The 22,821-nt window shown below is 45.1% G+C and overlaps 1 protein-coding gene across 1 annotated transcript; it reads left to right on the top strand.

Moving 5' to 3' along the window:
- The first annotated feature begins 8,518 nt into the window (after window positions 1-8,518).
- On the top strand, window positions 8,519-12,716 carry TXNIP (thioredoxin interacting protein). The gene is made up of 8 exons (XM_003990549.6): window positions 8,519-9,057; window positions 9,560-9,632; window positions 9,756-9,903; window positions 10,114-10,216; window positions 10,359-10,615; window positions 10,712-10,868; window positions 10,981-11,132; window positions 11,284-12,716. Exons 1-8 carry the CDS (start codon window positions 8,808-8,810, stop codon window positions 11,317-11,319), a joined length of 1,176 nt encoding a protein of 391 aa, XP_003990598.2. The 5' UTR covers window positions 8,519-8,807; the 3' UTR covers window positions 11,320-12,716.
- Window positions 12,717-22,821: the final 10,105 nt, after the last annotated feature.

Below are 22,821 nucleotides of genomic sequence, written 5' to 3'. Positions count from 1 at the left end.
GAACGCCTCAGTGAGGCATGAGGACTGATGTTTTTTGGTAAGCCCTCAATAAGATAATTTCTGTGGTCCAGTAATTACAGTTCTCAAAAATCAGTGCCAGGAAACTGTACCAGCACTAGGGAAAGGAAAGAAGGCAAAGCCACTAGAAAATAAAAGGCCGTCCTCAATTTTTCTGCCTACTCCCAAACCAAATTATTCATCATCCTTCCCAATAGGAAGAAATAAGTTACATATGTTTCCTGAGATAAAACTTGTGAATGGAGGGTGGGCTTGGAGAAAGTTAAAGAGAAATCCGGCAAGATAACTGGACTCTGCCTTCGCTACAGGGCTAATGATTTTGGAATCATTGTCTGCTATTGGTTCAAAGAACCAATATTTTGTATTTACATATATACATACACATATATGCATACACACACGTATAGTTGATACACAATGTTGTCTTAGTTTCAGGTGTACAACATAGTGGTTCAGCAAGTTAATAAGTAAGTGCTATGCTCACCACAAGGGTAGTCACCACCTGTCACCAAAGAACACTATTACAGTATCATCGACTATATTCCCTAAGCTGTACTTTCATCCCCGTGACTTATTCATTCTATAACTGGAAGCCTGGACCTCCCACTCCTTCACCCATTTTGTCCGTCCCCCACCCCTCCCCTTTTATAACCATCTGTATTTATGGGTCTGTTTCTCCTTGTTTGTTCATTCATTAGTTTTGTTTTTAGATTCCACATATAAGTGGCATCATATGGTATTTGTCTTTCTCTGACTTACTTCACTTAGCATAATACTCTGTAGGTCCATCTATGTTGTCACTGATGGTAAAATCTCTCTTTTTTTAAGTTTTATTTATTTTTTGAGACAGAGAGAGAGAGAGAGCGAGCTCACACAAGTGGGGAAGGAACAGAGAGAGAATCCCAAGCAGGCTCCGCACTAGCAGCATAGAGCCAGACATGGGGCCTGATCTCATGAACCGCAAGATCATGACCTGAGCCTGAATCAAGAGTCAGATGCTTGACAGACTGGGCCACCCAGGCGCCCAAGATCTCATTTTTTTATGGCTGAGTAATATTCCACTGTATTTATATTCCATATCTTCATGTAATCGGTCTTTTTTTTTTTTTTAATTTTTTTTTCTTCAACGTTTTTTATTTATTTTTGGGACAGAGAGAGACAGAGCATGAACGGGGGAGGGGCAGAGAGAGAGGGAGACACAGAATTGGAAACAGGCTCCAGGCTCCGAGCCATCAGCCCAGAGCCTGATGCGGGGCTCGAACTCACAGACCGCGAGATCGTGACCTGGCTGAAGCCGGACGCTTAACCGACTGCGCCACCCAGGCGCCCCCATGTAATCAGTCTTTGATATAGCACTTTTCTTTAACTCCTCCAAGAAATGAGTTGTCAGATTAAAAAAAAAATCTATCAGCTATTTCATTCTGCCCTCCCACCCCACCTCACTCCAGCCAAGAATTGAAGGGCCCTTTGGTAAAACTACAGCATCTGAAACAGAAAATATTCTGCTATGGTGTTATTTTCTCTACATGGAGGATACAGCCCTGCACCCACCACAGCCAAGGCTACAGCTTCAGGGGAACACCATCAGTGTTAGAGAACAAATGAGAACCAGAAAGACAAGGAATGGGTTGGGCTATTTATAGTACACATTAGCCGATCAAGCTAAAATAATCCTATTGATTGATTTTTAACCTTGCTTAGAATTGTTGAAGCACCTAAATTGTGCAGCCCATAAGACAACCTTTGGGGAACTTGGTTTAGAGGGAAAGAAACAGACAAACAGATAATTATAAGATAAATGATCAATATTCATAATATACAGAATCTTATGTCCAACATACTGTAGGGATACAAAGAAGGTGGAAATTAAATCTGCTTGTAGAAATCATAGAAATCTTTACAAAGGAGATGAATTTTCCTTTTTTAAGTTTATTTATTTTGAAAGAGAGCACACGCGAGTGTGCAAGAGCATGGAAGGGGCAGAGAGAGAGAGAGAGAGAGAGAGAGAGAGAGAGAGAGAGAGAATCCCAAGCAGCGTGGAGCCCAACATGGGCCTGATCCCACAAACCTTGAGATTATGACCTGAGCTGAAATCAAGAGCCAGGTGCCCAACCGACTGAGCTACCCAGGTACCTCCTGAATTTTCTTTTCTTTTCTTTTTTTTTTAAGGATCAGAGATGCACTACTTGAGAAATCTTTCAGCCATATGTCATATGAATTTTATCCTCGCTGTGTGACTCTAGGCAATCACTTGAGCTCTCTGAATCATAATATTCTCTTCTGCAAAATATCTCCCTGCTTATTTAATGAATCAAATGTTTATGCAATTGCTTAATAATGCACATGTATAAATAGCTCTATGTACACTCTTAAATGCTGTTAACAAAGTATTGTTAAATGTCGGTCTGGATTAAAAAAAAAGAAAACTGGTTTAATATACAGTTTCTTCCTCTCAGTCACGAATATCATATTCCTTCCTCTGCTCATTCTTCTCACAATCAAAGAATCATCTTTGTTACTCAGGGTTTCAGGTCTCAGAAAAGCTTCCGTGCATTCGAGACAATCCTTGGACTAAAGATCTGGACGGTACATCAGTTCACCCACTGGGTGGCAGAGCTGAGCCAAATGGATTACCAAATTGTGCAAGAAAAAATTTCTTAGAAAAGAGGAAGTTCGGCTAAGCACACAATGTCCCATCTCTTTCATGCTTATAAATATCAACATAGCCCGGTTTTCTCCCCAGAAAAACAAGCCATCGCCTCTCACTTCCTTACCACCCTTGCCCTGACACATGATTGGGCCATAGGCTTTGAGGAGGGACTGGTTATATAAGTTACAGTATAGCAGAGAGAACTGAAGTTTAAAGTCTAACACTGATAAGAAACAATACTAGGTTCTGATTAGTGGTATACTGTATTCTAGAGGTACACTCCAGTCTATCAATTCAAATTTGTATTCAATAATATACTAACTCTATGAAATGTACTCTGCTAGATGCTATGAAGGATTCAAAGATAAAAGAGGACAGAGTTCCTGCTCTCTAGGAATTCATTATCTAGGACAGAAAAGGAAATTTACATGTAGGTTTTGTATGAAAAATATAAATAACATTTGTGTCATGGAGCATTCAAAAGAGAGCGAAATTCTGTGTGGTTGTAAGGTGAAAGATGAAGCGATTGGGAATCAAGACAGGTTTCAGAGAGGAAAAGTCATTTGGTTGTCTGTGGAAGAGTGGATAGGACTTCAAAATTCAGAGGTGGGGGAGGAAGATCAGGTATTCCAGGTAGAGACAAAAGCATAAGCAAAGGCACAGAGGCAGAGAAGGATGTATCAGGGGAACACTGAGTACTCAGGTTTGGCCGAGGTAGAGGGTACATTCATGAGGAAGTAGTGAGAAATGGACTGGAAAGCTGGGATGAGGTCAATTTGTGAAGGCCAGGTTGAAGCATTTGGATTTGATTCAGTAATCAATGAATCTTGGAGCATCACAGAAACAGACAGGAATAAAATTCTGTTACATTAATCTAGTCGTGGTCTACAGATTACAGCAGAAAGATCATTACAAGGTATTCAAACAATCGAGGCAAAAGTAACAAGAACACGAACCAGACTGCCGGTCAGTGAAATAATAAATAAGAAGTAAATTCTAGAAACACTGGGAAGATGGCCTCTACCGAATTTGGCAATTGATTGGATGTGGGGACTGTTATAGAGGTAGGAATCAAAAGCAATTCCTTGATTTGAAACCTTGTTCATTGGGGAGTGAGTATATAATGGTTCCATTAAAAGTATTAAAGGGAAGACCTGAATTTGAGCACAGCAGGGCAAGATGATGAATTCTACATCTGGACAAGGTGAATTTGAGATGCCAGCTGCAACTCTGGAGACAAGCTAAAGGCATAGTATAAATTTGACACAAGTGATATACAGATGGGCAAATTGAAGAGCAAAATGTAAAGGAAGAAAAGGAGAGGGCCAAGGACAAGTCCTCAAGAAAAGCTTTCAGGGGGCAGAGAAAAAAGAAATTGCCAGAGGGACGCCTGGGTAGCTCAGTCAGTTAAGGGTCTGACTTCGGCTCAGGTCACCATCTTACGGTTCGTGGGTTTGAGCCCCGTATCGGGCTCTGTGCTGGCAGCTCAGAGCCTGGAGCCTGCTTCACATTCTGTGTCTTCCTCTATCTCTCTCTGCCCCACCCTTGCTCACACTCTGTCTCTGTCTCTCTCAAAAATAAATGAGCATTAAAAAGAAATTAAAAAAAAAAAAGTTGCCAGAAAAGGAGAAAGTCTAAAAGTCAAGATGAACTCTTAAAGTTTTAAAAGATGGCAGTTTTCAAATTATATAGCAGTCAAGGACAATAAGGCCAAAAAAAACCACTCTGGAAACCTTGAAGAAAACGTTTTATATTTATTTTATTTTATTTTATTTTATTTTATTTTATTTTATTTTAATTTTATTGTGAGAGAGAAGGAGACAGCAAGCATGAACAAGGGACGGGCAGAGCGAGAGGGAGAGAGAGAGAATCCCAAGCAGGTTCCATACTGTCAGTGCCCAGCCCAGTATGGGGCTTGATCCCATGAACCATGAGATTATGACCTAAACCAAAATCAAGAGTTGGATGCTTAACCGACTGGGCCACCCAGGTGCCCCCAGATCAGGAATTTTTAATAATTAAATCTAAACTAAAAAAAACAAGAACCCTCACCAAGCATCGTAGAGACAAGAGCTCTACGTTAAGTGTTTAGAATCCAGGGTTTGGAGAATGGCTGCACCAGTTATTAGCTTTATGTCCTCGGTCTTGTTTTTTGTTTTGTCACTGTTGTTTGTTTTTTAAAGACTGCTAGAGTCCCCTTTGACTCTAAAACGTTATGAGTCTTGCCCTGAATCCTTTACAGTAGGATTAAACAAGATACAAGATACAATGGGTTAAAGCACTGGGGAACTTGGGTGACTCAGTACCAAGCTTCTGACTCTTGGTTTCAGCTAGGGTCATGATCTCATGGCTCTTGAGTTCAAGCCCTGCACTGGGCTCTGCGCTGGCAGTGTGGAGCCTGCTTGGGATTCTCTCTCTCCCGCTCTCTCTGCCCCTCCTGCCCTCCCCCCCCCCCCCCCACCGCTCTCTCTGTCTCTCAAAATCAATAAGCTTAAAAAACCAAAAGAAACTACAACCAATGTGTTAAGGTACTGAGAGGCAGGAAAACTGAAAGAGTTCAATACTTTAGACCAGACAAACTTGGGTTCAAGATGTGGCTCTATTTACAAAATTTGTGACCTCAAGGCAAGTTACTTAACCCTCTGAGCCTGACTTAATCAACCCTGAGTCACAGAGTTATTGTGAGAATTCAATGAAATAATCTAACCTTAAGTCCTTTCTGGAACAAGATGACAGATGCACTTACAAATAAAATGTCATTGAAATAACTATGTTAAGGACTTGGTCCATGACAGGTGCTTGATAAATGACAAAAAAAAGGCACTCTGAACTCAAGACGCTGTACAATTATTAATATATTCTTATTCCTGACCCAGAGGCATGCTCCACAGTTGAGCAGTCTGGAATCCCACACTTCCTTTGGGCCTTTATTTGCCTCTAAACTAACATTGCCGAGGGAAAAAAGTAGGAAAGCCTGATGGACACAGTAAAGGCAAGTTCACAGAGTGGAGGTGACAAAGAAAAGGATTTGTCCTCCATTAGGAACTTTAGGGTTCTAAGTGTTTATCAGGCCAGAAGTTAAGGAAGAGAGCAATGCAGCCAGCACTTTGACCCTGGCTGGAACAGAGTAGGAAGGGCACTTCCCTCCCTGAGAGCTCTGGCTTTACTCAACTAACGCCAGTAAAACAAACAACAATCACCACTGGGCTTTTTATTGGCACAGAGATTAAGAGGGTGGGGAAGGTGCAGGTAAAGATGATCTAACTTGCAAAACTCCTGGACTTAGCCCTACTTCGCTGTTCCTCCTAGACTTGCCCTCCCCTCCCCCACTGCGCCACCGCACCCCACGACTGTATGTCCCCTGCTTTTGGGACAGGAACTTACAAGATTTTTCTTTCTTTAATGCAGGAACTGAGAAAGAAGACTCAGGGAGCAGATTTTAATCAGAATACCGGGTTATAAGGTGAAAGGTCGTAAACAACTCTGTCCAAGAGGGCTTCGTTTCAGAACACGCCTTGGCCAGGGGCCTGGCCAGCAGCTGCTTACTGCCAAGTCTAAATAGTTTTTTGGCCCGGAAGGGAACAAATACAGCGCAAACAAGTGGTCTGTACTGAGTTCTGCAAACTGGGAAAGAAAGAAAAAAAACTGAGCCCAAGAGAGAAACTTAGAGCAAGAGAGAATTGCTTGAAGATTTTTAAAAGCTCAAAAAATTCAGCCCTTCATAGATGTGCCCAAATAAATACCAGCATTCCCTTTTCTCTAAAACGCCCTGAATCAACAACATCCTGGTCTATTTCTACCCACCTCTCCTCCTTGCCCCTCAGAATTTATGTAGCTACATACCACGCACTTGGCTCATGTATTTCTTCCTAAACATTTTGATGTTTCATATCTATGTACACTTTCATACCCATCAAACTAAAAGTTCTCCCAGAAGACACAGTTTTGAATTTTTAAAATTATTTTGGTGAGAGTCCTACCCTGCCTACTCCTGATAATTCAATCAATATTGTTGACAGCCTGGAAAACAAGTCGCTTGTTGATTAACTTTCTAAACCAGGGTGCCGCCTCAAACCCACACACCCCAAGGATCAACATGTTCCCTTTTTTGTTCCTGAGGGTTGATGGGGTGTGTGTGATTTCCAACAGAGTTTTGATGCCTGAGTGTTGAGCTTGCTTAATAGTGGTGCTGAGTTGTAACTTGTTAGCCTTAGGGTGTCAACCCAGTTATGGTGTATGAGGAAGGAAAGAAGGATCCTTAACAGCGATGAACAGCTTTCTTTTTGCTGACAATAGGATTTCTGTATATCCTAACGTTTCTCATTTACTTCCCCATCTCAGTCTTGGAAGCACTATCTTCCTCTTTCTAGCATTAAAAAAAAAAAAAAAATGAGGTCATAATCTCCTGATACTTCAACACAGACATGAGGGAGGCCCAGGAATCGAAGCAAAGGTATGGGGGGAAATCCCTGTATTGCTGCAAGTCTTTCTGATTGTATTTTCGAGTACTTTCTCAGGAGTCAGCTCCTAAGTCATCTCATGGCCCAGTGGTGGGGTGGGGGGAAACCTATGTGGCAGCCAAAGGACGACACAGAGTGAGGAGTCAGGGTCTCTTTTATCTTGAACATATAGTGTCCCGGTGACCCTTTTGTCTTGTTTCCTTACTGGGATTTCTGAAGGGCTTCGAAGAACATTTTTGAAAGATAGGAACACTCTGCCTTCAAGCAGGAAAACAGCCATCTCTCCACTGACGCTTTGGTTACAAACAAGAGAACTTTTAACTAGAAGGCTGTGAACAGTGTGAGCAACAGATCTAGGAACGTACCTTTGATTTAGTGAGTTTCAGAGGGGATGCAGACAAGAAGCAGCGCAAGGAATTCAGGAAGGCGAAGCAAGTGAAACGTCTCCCCCCCCCCCCCTTTCCTTTCCTGAGAAGTAGGCAGTGAGAGAATCAGAGCCCAGAGAGCACACCTTACTAAGGAGTAATAGGTAACCGGGGGGAACATAAACAAAATGTTCCTCAACTTTGCAGGCAGAAACTGAAGAGACGGGGAGATAAAGCCAACAGGATGTGAACACGCCCTGTTTCTACGCTCCAGAGAACACAGAGAACAGAATAGAGGGTACAGGGAGTGAGAACAGCGCAGGCACGCAGTTCCGGGGCTCCGAGGGGCTAGAGAGGGAGGAAGAAGGCCGAGCATACCCTTTGTCCACTGAGGACTGAAAGGGGGGTTACAACTTGTGGCAAGTTCTCCTTTTCTTTCACAGTCGGTTGGGTGCTGACAGAGCCGCGGGGCAAGAGAAGGACAAAGGGTCTCTTCCTGAACTGTAACACCAGCGCTCCCTGGCCTCCGCCCCAAATCTGAGGTATTCTTGGAGTGAAGGGATTGTTTTTCACAGGACTTGCGACTTGTGAGCCGGGAATAAACAGTCGCCCCTAAATTAATTGCGCTGGCTAAGGCTAGGCATGAAATTCCCACCTAAGCACATTTTCCTTTTGCCGCAAACGCCGCTCCCAGCCCAGAAGCATTTGCACCCACCCTCCGATGGCCACCAGCCCGCGATAAATTCTAGGGTCAGAGAGGCCCCGCTTCCTCTGGGCCGGAGGGCAGCCGCTCGCAGCCCCTCCGCCCCCTCCTCCCGGCGAGGCGGCGGTGCACAACAACCATTTTCCCCGCCAGGCGCACACCGTGTCCACGCGCCGCTGCGACCTCGCCGATTGGTTGGGCTCCCGGTAAACAAGGACCGGGCAGCCAATGGGAGGGCTGTGCACGAGGGCAGCACGAGCCTCCGGGCCAGCGCTCGCGTGGCCCTGCGGTGCCTGACTACTATATAAAACAGTTTCCGGCTCACGCTAGCAACTGTACACTGCTCTCTTCGGTCCAGGTTCGTGAGTGGCTTCGCCGAGCTCCGGAGCACTCCTCCAGCTGTTGGAGGAAAGGGGGAAAAAAAGCTGATTTTTCTCTGGAAATTCCTTGGCATAACCCGCAGCTTAGGTTTTCCTGACATCTCCATCAGATTTTAGTGGAGAGTTGGAGAGTGAGATAACCTTAATTTTCTGTAATTTTTGGATTTGGGACTTTTGCTGTTGTTCTTTCTCTCCCCCGTTTTTTAACTGTTAAGCCAACCCGGTCCAATCATGGTGATGTTCAAGAAGATCAAATCTTTTGAGGTGGTCTTTAACGACCCTGAAAAGGTGTACGGCTGTGGGGAGAAGGTGGCTGGCCGGGTGGTAGTGGAGGTTTGTGAAGTCACTCGAGTCAAAGCTGTCAGGATCCTGGCTTGCGGAGTGGCGAAGGTCCTGTGGATGCAGGGATCCCAGCAGTGCAAACAGACCTCCGAGTACTTGCGCTACGAAGACACGCTTCTCTTGGAAGACGAGCCCACAGGTGAGTGGCCCCATTGTCTGCCGGGAGGGTGGAAGCTGATTCGGGAAGAGTTGAAACGGACAGTTGGAGCTTTTGCTAAATATTCCAAGTTGCTCGGGTTGAGCGGCTTGAATTTCGTGTTGCTTCCTTTTTTTTTTTTTTTTTTTTAAGTTTTGACTTGCAGACTCCTTAAAAAAATGGTGATTTGTACAGTTTCCTACAGTGTTGTGATCTGAAGGTGATCCTGATGGGTGTTGCCTTAGCTATTTAAGGATTTTTTTTTTATGCATAAGTTGCTTATTCTTTGCTTGCTTCCCGTTTGAGATGATAGTAGCCTGTCATCACTGCAGGGCTTTGTAACTTTTTGCCCAACAAAATGCGTCAGAATCTCATTTAAGAACATACCGGATAAAAGTGGGGGAACTACAGTAGGCTTGCTTGCTGCCCAGGAACTCCTTATCGCACAATTGCATTTTAAGTGTAACAAGAAACTTATGGGCTACTCGCTTTTCCTTCTTTTCAGGTGAGAATGAGATGGTGATCATGAGACCTGGAAACAAATACGAGTACAAGTTCGGCTTTGAGCTTCCTCAGGGGTAGGTGTCTGCTGAATGCATCTTTGGACTTTTTAATCTCTCACACTCTTCCCAGCCTTTGGTCACTTCCTGTTCTTGGAGAGCGTTTGTAGATTAACTGCTTCTTTTTTTCCCCCCCGACAGGCCTCTGGGAACATCCTTCAAAGGAAAGTATGGGTGTGTAGACTACTGGGTGAAGGCTTTTCTTGATCGTCCCAGCCAGCCCACTCAAGAGACCAAGAAAATTTTCGAAGTGATGGATCTAGTGGATGTCAATACTCCTGATTTAATGGTGAGGTTCATTTTAAAATCCTATTCTCTTGGGTTTCGGGGATGATAAATTAAGTGTCTTAGGTATTAGATTGAAGCACTTCAGGGAATTCAGCCCTAAATTACGAAGGTGGGAAGGAAAGTTGCCTGTTCTAGGTAAGGAAGTGGAAAGGAGAAAAAAAAAAGGATCTCTAGAATTCTCAAAACCTCTTTTTACTCCTATTCAACATAGGCCCCTGTGTCTGCTAAAAAGGAGAAGAAAGTTTCCTGCATGTTCATTCCTGATGGGCGAGTGTCTGTCTCTGCCCGAATTGACAGAAAAGGATTCTGTGAAGGTAAAAACCTAGTACTTAAAATGGTAGACTGATAAAACAGGGACTGTGGTTTTGGGAGTGAGGGCAGGGGCTAGGGATAGGAGAAAAGTCACTAATTGCACCAAGCATCAGCTAATAAGTTTTCACCTTTCTCATTTTTTAGGTGATGAGATTTCTATCCATGCTGACTTTGAGAATACATGTTCCCGCATCGTGGTCCCCAAAGCTGCCATAGTAGCCCGCCACACTTACCTTGCCAATGGCCAAACCAAAGTGTTGATGCAGAAGCTGTCATCGGTCAGAGGCAATCATATCATCTCAGGAACCTGTGCATCGTGGCGTGGCAAGAGCCTTCGGGTGCAGAAGATTAGGCCTTCTATCCTGGGCTGCAACATCCTTCGAGTTGAATACTCCTTACTGGTGAGTGGGTGGAGTCAGAGAGAGATTATCCTTCTGTCAAAATAGCAGTGGTTTCTCCAGACCCGTAATCTAACAAACTGTCCTTTTCCTTTCTAGATCTATGTCAGCGTCCCCGGCTCCAAGAAAGTCATCCTTGATCTGCCCCTCGTAATTGGTAGCCGGTCAGGTCTGAGCAGCCGGACATCCAGCATGGCCAGCCGAACCAGCTCTGAGATGAGTTGGGTAGATCTAAACATCCCCGATACCCCAGAAGGTGAGTCAGACCTAATAATGTCCATCCTTCCTCTTTGGCCTGCTTGGGTTTGTGAAATTGTGATGGTCAGGTGTTTCACAGCCAGACTTCTTATGCCTATATTTTTTTCTAGCTCCTCCTTGCTATATGGATATCATTCCTGAAGATCACCGATTGGAGAGCCCCACCACTCCTCTGCTAGATGACACAGACAGTCCTCAAGACAGCCCTATTTTTATGTACGCTCCCGAATTCCAGTTCATGCCACCACCTACCTACACAGAGGTGAGAATTATCATTTTAGCACTACGTTTTGTCTTAAACCTTCCATAGGAAGTTGAGTTGGAGGTATTGCTAAACTGGGTGGTTCTGTCCGTTCTTACCCAAACTAAAATGGTCTTTTCTTTCTCTCCCTTCTTGCCTCCCCCACCCCCAGGTGGATCCCTGCATTCTCAACAACAATGTGCAGTGAACACGTGGAAGAAAAGAAGCAGCTGTACTTACTTGTTTCTTTCTGCCTCTCTTCCTGGACTCTTACTTTTTCAGAGACTCAACAGTCTCTCCATTGGGGTATGGGTCCACCCCAGCCTCTGACTCCCAGTGTAGGAGGTGATCAGCAGGCGACCTCCTGGGCCTTAAAATGGTGCACGCTCGTCCTCAGCCAGGGAGAGGTTGTGATAGGGAGTGTTTGCTGGATGGGTTTAAAAACACACTACAAAAATTCAGGCCCATCCTGTTTTCTCAGATCTTGAAAATTAAGGCATTTTTAGTAAGTTTGAATAAGGGGTAGAAATGGCCTCCTGACATGGTCTTCCCCAGGGTTTTTGAAGGGGATTCTGTATCTTGAACTCTTGTGCCATGTGGAGCAGAGCCACTTTAGCAAATTAGGAAAAGGAAAAAAAAAAAAAATCATGGCCAAAATTTTGGGACAAGAAGGTTCTTAAAATCAGTGTTGCCCTTTGTTTTACACTTACAGCAGAAAGAAAAGAAAAACCTTCCAGAACTTGATGTGGTTTGAACTTCTGGAGAAGAGCTTCCCATGTGAATTAAAAAGAAGCTCTAAGGTTGTGTTTGCTTCGAATGTACTTTAATCTGGCTTAAAGCAGTTGTAACCATGCCCCACCAAAGGTCTTAAAAGCCATTTTTTGAGCCTATTGCACTGTATTCTCCTGTTGCAAACATTTTCATATGGGAGAATGTGTTTTTCTTTTCATGTGACTCCTTGGACTTGCTTCTGAGGTGATAATTCTTGGCACTTTAGTTCCTTTCGAAAAAAATTTTTTTCCCTATCTCAAATGTAAGCTAAAACCGGTCTACTACGTCTCTAGGGCTAAGCACAATGACAAAAAAAAAGTGTTATTCCTCACTTTTGAGGCTTTGTCCCAGTGTACAGAATTCTGTAATTCTAACACTCTTAATTATGTGAGAAGGGTTGCTATCAGCATCACCCACTGTGACTTCTCCACACCCTCCGAGGAACTGTAGATCAAGATGCCGCCAACACTGTGATCAGAGCTTCCAGACATTGCCATGAGAACTGAGCAGGCCGCCTTCGCCACAGCCCCCAGGGCTCCCTGCAGTGTTAGGAGACCCGGCATGTTGACAGTCCTCTCTAACTGCAGCCCTTGAGCACTTGGTCGGACCCCTCAGCCTTAGCACTTTGTTCACTGTCCTGTGTCAGAGCACTGAGCTCCACCTTCTTCTGAGAAAGTATGTGGGCTGAAAGCGGTTTCATTTTTTTTGTTTTGTAAATGTTTATCTTTTTGTATGATAAAAACTATATTTTGTACTTAACCAGATATATTTTCACCCCAAGTGGGGGATATTCTTTGTAAAAAATAAAAATAAAGTTTTTTAATGGCAAAAATGGTTTTCTTGTCTGTGAGGTGGTGTTTGAAGTTACTGGAAAGTGTGCCTGAAGGAGCTTTACCCCTACTTAGTGATTCCCATTTTTGGAAATCCTGTGGAGAAAAGCTTCCCTATTGACCCTAATGATTGTAGTCCAGGGGTGGGGTTTGGGGTGCAAAAGGAAGGAATTTTAGCTACATTTAGTCTTTTTTCCAGTTAACTAAAAACTGTAGTGGGATATTCTGGTGGTCTAGGCTAGTTTTCTGCACCCGTAGATAACTCAGAATGAAATTCCTTGGATTTTGGAGTGCATGCACTTTTTTTTTTTTTTTTTAATGAGCTCTTCAGGGGCACCTGGGTGGCTCAGTTGGTGGAGGGTGATCTGGGATCATGAGCTCATGTCCCACGTTGGGACTTACTTGAAGATACTTAAAGATTTTTTAAAAATGTTTTTTAATGAGCTTTTGGGGCACCTGGCTGGTTCAATTGGCAGAGTATGAGGCTCAGGGTTGTGAGTTTGAGTCCCACATTGGGTGTAGAAATTAACATCTTTTAAGAAATAAAATTAGCTCTCAAAATACACAGAAATAAGATCGGTGAGAGACCTGAAAGGAAAGGGTTATGGTTCCCTATTTTATAATTTGGTCTCATGCTGAAGTTTCTTCTCAGCTAAACCTGGTTCATATACAGTAAGTTATAAGATGATAATCATTCAGGACTTAAGGATCTAGACTTCTGAGTATTGGTTGAAGGCAGCTACCATCTTTTGTCTCTGCTGCTCCTAGCACAGTTCCTATAGAAGAAACACGTAATCATAACTCAGATGTTTCCTGAGTATTTAACCCCTCCCTCATCCCTTAGGATATGCTTCTGCAGTTCCTATTTCTTACAGTAGATACCACAAGTCCGCCTCTAATTGAAATGATTTTTATTCTTAAAGGGGTGATGGGTATGAGAACCCTGAAACCTCAGAAGTCAACGTACTTGCCTGGTTTCTGGCTTAAACCTTTGCAGACAGATCTGGTCCTTATCTAGGAATTTGGGGGGTGACTTTCTTGCGGACTTCCACATGCTAATTACAGACCTCAGACTCCTGGAAGTTAATGAAATCAGTGTGAATTGAAAAAGACTGAAAAGGGGCGCCTGGGTGGCGCAGTCGGTTAAGCGTCCGACCTCAGCCAGGTCACGATCTTGCGGTCCGGGAGTTCGAGCCCCGCATCAGGCTCTGGGCTGATGGCTCAGAGCCTGGAGCCTGTTTCCGATTCTGTGTCTCCCTTTCTCTCTGCCCCTCCCCCGTTCATGCTCTGTCTCTGTCCCAAAAGTAAATAAACGTTGAAAAAAAAAAAAAGAAAAAGACTGAAAAGATTCCTTCCCACTTCAATCTTCCTTCATCAGCCTTTTATTTTCAGGAGCTTTTCTCTCTTCTGGCTGTTTCTCTTTCCCAAGGTGTCAGCCTCTGGCTCCCTGTTGCCATGGTGACTCTCTCCTTCACTCTTACCTGGGCTGCCTCCTTTTCTCACCTGTTCAAGAGTTTGGCGTCTCCTCCCTTATTCCCTGAATTTGACCAGGAAACTAGGTCAAAGTTGATGGAAGTTTTTCGTGCAGCTTGTTTTCCAGGGACTGGTGGGGTGGAGCAAGGACAAGAGCCGGCCAGAGGGCAGGAGGGAGAGATGGAGAGAAAGCCTGGCTGTTTGTGTAAACAGACTGTCTAATGGGACAAGAAATGAGAAGGGGAGAACCGGGAGAGGGTAGATAACTGACACCTGAGGTCTGTTAGAGATCTGATTCTCAAACAACCAGAACCTATGCATCTTCTCCTAATGCCTCAAATTCAAACTGCCCAATAGAACTTTTCTGTGATGATGGAAATGTTCTATATGCCCACTAAAATGGTAACCATTAGCCACGTATGGCAACTGAGCTCTGAAATGTGGTGGTGTGATTGATGAGCTGGATTTTTATTTTTGTTTAATTAATTTAAATGTAATTAGCTCCGTGTGACCAGTGACAACCGTATGGAACAGCGCAGCAAAATAGGAGGAAGGAAGGCAGCTAGCTGTTCACTCACAGGAAACTCATCCTTCCCTTAGAGCACAAAAGGCTGCACTCCGACTTTCTTTTGCCTTTTACACACATTTTCTACCTTACCTCAGGACACTTTCTGCATGTAGGCTCCTTTAAGTACACTTCCTTGGGTACTGGCTCAGCTGCTTCTCCACTTAACTGGGTAGATTTGGGGTCTTCCTTGCCCGTGCTCTTCTCATGTGCCTTTTAATTACACGTGCAGTCATTAGAGGAGATCCAGTTCTTAGTATCATTTATTCATTAGGTCCAATCTGGTATATGAAGGTCTGAGAGAAGACAGCAAGAAAATGATCTAGAGGGAGAAAAGAGCTAGAAAAAGTAAAATTAACAAGGAAGGGGCAAGTATTCCATAACTAGCTTGATACCTCTCAACAGACCAGAAACACAAGGTTGTAACTTGGGTTGAGCCACTGGGAGGGAGAAGTTTAGACAGATCAGTCCGAGCACCTGGTCAACAATCACATAGGAACTAGAGGGTATGGAGTGGGGTGAAGGAGTGTCTTTTGCCCATTTCTTTCAACAGCCTACAGACTCCTTGCATTCTTTCTTTGGACTATCTCTAGGCGATGGAATACAAAAGGTAGATAAGGAAAATCTTTTACTGACCCTCCAATGGTCACAACCCCTGTCCCAAGCACCCTGATCTCAACAGTCCTGGACTAGAAGAGCAGAAATTTGTGTCTCATTCTTTGTTCTTACCCTTCATCTACCACCATTTCCTGAGTTGAAAAACACTCTGCAGAGAGGCTGCAACTCCAGGGCTACAGGTCCTGGCCCAATATGTGAGTCTGGAGCCTAGAAAAAGTTCGGGGATCAGCCTTCCTGGAGAAATAATATAGAGTGGAGTTGAACTATCTCAATTCCAATCTTAATTCCACCATTTAACAAGCTGTACAAGATTGGGCAACTTGGTTAAGCTTTCTGAGCTACAGTTTGTTTACCTGTGAAGTGGGAAATAATAATAATAATACCTACCTCGGAAGATTATGGTGAGGATTTTAAAAATATACATGAAGTGGGGTGCCTGGGTGGCTCGGTCGGCTGAGCGGCTGACTTCAGCTCAGATCACGATCTTGTGGTTTGTGAGTTCGAGCCCCGCGTCGGGCTCTATGCTGACAGCTTGGAGCCTGGAACCTGCTTCTGATTCTGTCTCCCTCTCTCTCTGCCCCTCCCCCGCTCACACTCTTGTCTCTCAAAGATGAATAAATGCTAAAAAAAATTTTTTTTAAATACGTGAAGTGTTAGAACAGGCAAACAAGTGCTTGTTATCTAAAATAAAAGAGGAGCCACGTCCACCACAATTGATTAGTCTTAATTAGTTCACTCCCAGGCATGTCTCCAAAATCGTTCTTCCTCTGTGACCTAGCAGAAATAAGGCCCGTCCTCTCTTTGCTCCCCTTGATTCCTCCTTCCTGTATTAAGGGAACAAAACAGTCTGAGAAGTCTCTGTATAGAAGCTGACTCAGCCTAGAGTTAATTGTGGTAGGGGAGAGGTTGGGACTCCCACCTCCAGGCCAGACCAGGTCCTCTGCACACCCTGCATCTCATATAGCTCAGGGAGCACTAGAGTTTTCTCTCTCATACACCCAGAGTGCTTCACAGGCCTCTGGATTAACTCTGTCACCTTCTGGAAATTGAGCTTTCTTAACTTTTCACTACACAACTTCAGGGGAAATCTTCCCACCGTTGAGAGACAGAAACCGAGGAACATACAATGGGCATACAATGCGACACTGCAGAGAACTCTCAGACTCCTTATTCACAGGTAATGCATCTCATTTGATTTTTTTTCCCTGAGGTGGACCAGACCAAGTGGCACAAAAGCTAGTGGAGGTGAGCCCTCTGTTGAGGCCCAATTTAGCCTATTTGGGCTATTTCCGTCCTGTCTTGAGGTTTCCCTTGGCTTGACCCTGCTGTATTCTTTCCTGGGTCCATTCTGTAAGGAGAAAAGAAGGAACAGACTCTGAAGGCTGGGATTTTTCTGACGCCCAGTTGACTGGCCATCTCCAGGCAATGGGAGTGATGATGGGAGAAGAGACCAGACAGAGCATAGGTGCAGGATTGTGGGTCTCACATGCCTCAAGCGTTTGGATGCCAAGCAAGATCTATTCTCATTGTTGGGGCAATGGAGCTGCTACCTCTCCAAATCAATCAAATCGTCGGTAAACAGGTTCTCGGAAATGTCCTGGCTGGGCTGGGTGCCTAGCTTGGATATTTTTAACTTTCTGGACAGATAGACAGAGGAAGGATTTCAGTTGCTGGGAAGGGAGGTGGGGGGTTCAGGGGTGTGAGAACTGTGCTTCCCTTATATGATTCTGTGGCTGAAGACCCTCTCCACTTCACCTGTCTAAATTCTGACTTCCTCCTTCACCTGTCCACCTTTGTCTCCTCTTCTCGCATTTCACTCCTGCTTTTTCACCCTTCTCTTACCTTCCAACTCTGAGGAAACTTGGCTTTCTGTTCACGACCCCAAGATGTTTTTAGCTCCATATCCCCGTAGATCAAGGAAAGGATGCTCAGGCCGGGGCCAATGGTTCCTTTGCTTTTCTTAGAGAAAGGAGTAGCCTTCCAGGGATACCCAGAGGCTTCTCTTCAGTCCTATGTCTTCAAGCTCTCTTGCAGGACAGCTGCAAACTCCCTGCAGCCTCATACACCTCACTGCCCTGAACTCTTGGGAACAGAATCTGAGATCCTGGAAACCCAGATGAGCCTTGTATATCTTTGGAAATTAGAAGAAATATTGGTTGAGGCCAGGAGCAGCAAACCAGGGGGCCTCTGGTGGAATCAGCCTGCAGCCATTTAGAAACCTATACAGTTTCATCCTAAAAATTTGAATTGGTGGTAAACAATTAATAACCAGATTTTACCAAAATCTGTTCTGGCTTCTCTTAAAAAGCATTATAAATGGATAAAGAAGATGTGGTATATATAGACAATGGAGTATTACTCGGCAATCAAAAAGAATGAAATCTTGGGGCACCTGGGTGGCTCAATTGGTTGGGCGTCCGACTTCAGCTCAGGTCATGATCTCACTGCTCGTGACTTCGAGCGCCGTGTTAGGCTCTGTGCTGACAGCTCGGAACCTGGAGCCTGCTTTGGATTCTGCCTCCATCTCTCTGCCCCTCCCCTGCTCACGCACTCTCTCTCAAATGTAAAAAATAAAACATAAAAAAGAATGAAATTTTTCCATTTGCAACAACATGGATGGAACTGGAGGGTATGCTAAACGAAATTAGTCAGAGAAAGACAAATATCATATGACTTCACTCATATAAGGACTTTAAGAGACAAAACAGATGAACATAAGGGAAGGGAAGCAAAAATAATGTAAGAGCAGGGAGGGAGACAAAGCATAAGAGACTCTTAAATATGGAGAACAAACAGAGGGTTCCTGGAGGGGTTTTGGGAGGGGGGATGGGCTGAATGGGTAGGGGGCATTAAGGAATCTACTCCTGAAATCACTGTGGCACTATATGCTAAGTAACTTGGATGTAAATTAAAAAAAATAAATTAAAAAAAAAAAAGCAATTATATTTGGTCACAACCAGTCCACATTCCTTCATGGTATCAACCTGTTAGAACTGAAGGGACCAGGCAGGCTCTCGTTTGCAGTTAGCATCACACTCTATCGTATTACACTCACCTGCTTCACTCCTTTGTCCCTGTCTGACTCCGGACTGGTGTCGGGGCTTAAAGTTGTTACCTCTACGTAGAGCTTCTCAAATATTTCCTCTGAGGGACCGCTAAAATTCGGGAGAATGAACCCTTTTCCCCAGGGCTTCTGGAACTCTCTAAAGGAGCCTGTCGGAAGCCAAAAATGTTGTTGGCCAAAAAAAGTACCTATTTTATGTTGAAAAAGTGCAAATTTTGATTTATACTGCCCCATATATTTGTGTAGTTTTAGCATAACAATAATTTTACCTTCCTCTACCAAATCTTAAAAGTAATATGGACCCTCTGGAAGACGTACCGTGTGTATTCTGCAATTCCAATATTCCTCGCTACATCACCCAGAAGTAACCCAAGTTGGTCATCACAACGCTAAAGACATGAGGCAAAGACAGACATGGAGAGAAGTCAACAAGAGGAAAAGAATAACAAAGACAATGCGTCTGAGTGATAAGCTCTTTCTGGCCCCAAGTCACACCTCCTGACCTGGCCCAGTCCAGCTCCTGGGAAGTTTGTAGACATCCCTGATGTCTCTGGACAGGTGTTAGAGTGGTGGCTCAGGGTGAAGAGCAAGTCTCAAAACAGGAGCCAGGCCAAGTAAGGGAGAGGTGAGGGGCCAGGAGCAGCCAACTATGGTCAGACAGGAAAGACTGCAGGAAAGACTGTCTAGGGGTCAGGATTGACGCTTGGGGCCAGGAAGCGGAGGGCTAAGAAAAGGGCTGGTCAGCATTTGCCCTTTCTTCCACTGAGCCCGTCTTTGTTTCACTTCCTCTTACCACTCATGCCTCAGAAAAATGAAGTAAAAGAGTTACCTTGACCTCTTTAGATGAAGGAATCTCCTTTCCAGAATAGCTGCATCTGCTGCCATAGCTGAGCAGAAGGAGGATGAGTACCAGGGTGTCTTTCAAACCCGTCCAAATGGGATTCCATCTGTTCTCTCCCCATGATGGGAAATACCCCAGATCTATGTCCCTGACTTAGGTGAGTTTGTTCCCCCCATCATTTTTTTAAAACCTTTTTTAATTTTTTAAACGTTTATTTTTTTTAATTTTTTTAATGTTTATTTATTTATTTTTTTAAATTTTTTTTCAACGTTTTTATTTATTTTTGGGACAGAGAGAGACAGAGCATGAACGGGGGAGGGGCAGAGAGAAAGGGAGACACAGAATCGGAAACAGGCTCCAGGCTCTGAGCCATCAGCCCAGAGCCCGACGCGGGGCTCGAACTCACAGACCGCGAGATCGTGACCTGGCTGAAGTCGGACGCTTAACCGACTGCGCCACCCAGGCGCCCCAATGTTTATTTATTTTTGAGACAGAGGGAGACAGAGCATGAGCAGGGAAGGGGCAGAGAGAGAGGGAGACACAGAATATGAAGCAGGCTCCAGGCTCTGAGCTGTCAGCACAGAGCCCGACGCGGGGCTCGAACTCACGGACTGTGAGATCATGACCTGAGCCAAAGTCGGACGCTTAACCAACTGAGCCACCCAGGTGCCCCTAAACGTTTATTTTTGAGAAAGAGAGTGTGAACAGGGAGGGGCAGAGAGAGAGAGAGGCACCCACAGAATCTGAAGCAGGCTCCAGGCTCTGAGCTGTCAGCACAGAGCCTGAGGCGGGGCTCAAACTCACAAAGTGCGAGATCATGACCTGACTTGAAGTCGGATGCTCAACCAACTGAGCCACCCAGGTGCCCCTGTCCCCCCCATCCGTTTTAGCAAGGCAAAGACAGGTCTAACTAATCTCCCTCCTATTCTAGTACTGTCGATGCTGCCCTGAATGTAACAAAGAATGGCAAAGACAGAATTTGGATGTTTTTCTATTGACCATTATACACCAGGGGAAATGGAGTCACAGGTTGGGGAAGATTCAGAGAGAGGTAGGGACCCAGTTTGGGGAAGCCCAGCTTAGAGCTGGGGATCCAGGGAGGAGGAGGTGTTTGAGAATGGAGAATAGTACCAGACTCAGAGGTCTTGGAGGCATAGTATCTCCCCGTGTTGGTCAGGCCTGGGTCTGAGGAATCCTTGGACCTTCAAAAGGTCTTAAAAGCCTTGGGTCTTACTTGGCCTTTCAGGTCCTGCAGTTAAAACTGGAGCTTTGTCTTTCCATTGAGTCCCATTATGGTGACCGGGGAAACATCCCTTCTCGTTAGGATACAAAATACCAAATTAAGTTCTGTTGGGGGTAAAGCAAAGATCTTTCTGAGGTGATACTAGGAAACTAGAACTTCTTATGTTTTGGCTTTCTGGTCCCAAATGACCTTGAGGAAATAGGCTCTGTAGGAGAAAGTTCAATGGAGAGGGGGTCACCACTGGTCTGGCCAGATTAGCTAACTGAGCTATTCCTGTCTAGCTCATTCCTCCTCTCTTTCCTCCAGCCAGACATAATGATATGATGGGAGATGAAGACCTGCTCAACCAGCCCCTTCCTCTGTCAGAAACTTCTCGGTTGAACAGCTTCATTTGAGTCCTGGCTTGCAGATTGTGACCTTGAACTCTGCTGTAGGGGTTGTCACCTCCCTCGATAGTTGATAGAATTGCTGATGCTTCTACCGCTGGGGCTGAGGCAGTTTCTTGGAAAGGACTGGCTGGATGCCTGAGGTATCTTTAGCTTGCCCAGGCTGAAAATAGGTGGGGGAATTCTGAGGATGGAATGAGTTCAGCAACAGCTGGACACGCCCTGACCTTTGTTCTCAAAACCATTTGGACTCGTGCAGGTGGGTCAACACCAGCTTGAAGGATTCCTGGCGGCTCTCTAATCCGAATTCTGTCTCATGCATGAGGAAACTGAAGTTTGCAGGCTTGTCATGACTTTCCCAAGGGCACAAGGCTGTGGAGTGGTGAAATTCCATAAACTGTAACTCCATAAACACATGACCATAACCAGTGCTTTGCTCAGTTGAGTCGGCAGCCTATCCCCTGGACTTAGTTCTCAGCCAGCCTACGCCTGCAGGCCACCCTTCCCTCCTTTCAAAGTCCAAACGGCAATAAAAATGAATTGAGGGAAGTCATTGTCTTTTCCTCGCCAAACCATGGGTGCCCTGTCCCCCTGACATCTGATCTTCCAATTCCCTTGGGTCTCCACCTCCATCTTCTAAACTACACATTGCATCCAGGTTTCCCATCCAGCCCTCCCTCAAACCACCTGAGTCCCTGTGACGTTTGGAGACTCAACTCTTAAGCTTCCCGCCTAAGGTGGGAGGGGACCAGAAGCTAGGGATGGAACATAGGGCAGGGGAGGATAGGATTCTTGCCGGAGAACCCACTCTGCCTGGGGCCAGCACAGGCCTGGCTGTGTGGGGGGAGCCATGTGTTCAACATAAGCAGGCCCTGGCAGGCAGGTAGCACAGCGCTGAGCAAGCACTGTGTGGGCCCTCTCTAAATGTTTGCAATCGGAGCCTCAATCTCTAGCTTCTCAGGTGGTCCTGCAGAGAAAGAGCAGTCCTAACTGGTGACTAGACCTCAGGCTTCAGCCTCAGCCTGCCCGTATGGAAAGTAGGGGAGAGGTCAATGGAAACAGTCAAATTCTGCCTGGAACGGCTCTGGAATCTGGGGAAGCTGCTAGATCCCGTGTCTCTGGCTTTGTTCATTTGTTCGGCAAGGTCACCTGCCAGGAGTGGCAGGATGCCAGCTAGGAAAGGATCCAAGAATGGTCTGATCTTTCTGACTTTGTTTGTGAGGCAGTACAACTGAGCCCAAGTGGTCACTGCAACCTTTGTCCTCCTTTCTCCCGGGAAATGGGAAAAAATGTATTGTACATAGAGGTGGGGGCAGGAGTGCGCTCCAATCCTCCTCTACTGTCTTTTGTCTAGACTCTTTCAGGGTCCTAAGCTGGCATTAGGTGGGATTTCAGGGCATGGCTGTGCCCCCAACATAGACACAGATATAGCTGATCAGGTAGGACTGGTATATGTGGTGGGGCGGCTGCAGGGGCGGGAGAGTAAAGGAGATTTTTCAGTGTCTTTTATGTTTGTTTGTTGCTGATTTCTCCCCACCAACAATCACAGGCTAAAGTGTGACTATGGGAAACCCCAGTGACAGGTCCCCTGGCCCCTCCCCCACACATTCCACTCACCCAGCACCTTGGAGAGCTAGAAAAAGAAACACAACAATCACCACAAATTGCTCAATAACTGTGGAATGTTCTCTTTCAATTCCTGTTTCCTTTTCTGTTCTCTTGGCTGCCTCTACCTTAACACCTATTACGGCACCCCAGCCTGACTTTCAAGGTGCTTTCCCTCAATAGATTCACAGTTCCTGCTTAGTTTTTACAATGGGGGTAAGAAATGCCTTACATGAGATTGCCAGTCTCTATCACTTGATGCTGTATGGAATTCAGTCGGCCTGACTGGATATGGTTGGACAATTTCTTGAAGG

This window comes from Felis catus, chromosome C1, assembly GCF_018350175.1.
Source record: "Felis catus isolate Fca126 chromosome C1, F.catus_Fca126_mat1.0, whole genome shotgun sequence".
In the NCBI taxonomy this organism is placed as follows: Eukaryota; Metazoa; Chordata; class Mammalia; order Carnivora; family Felidae; genus Felis; species Felis catus.
This window is presented reverse-complemented; position numbering and strand designations above follow the sequence as displayed.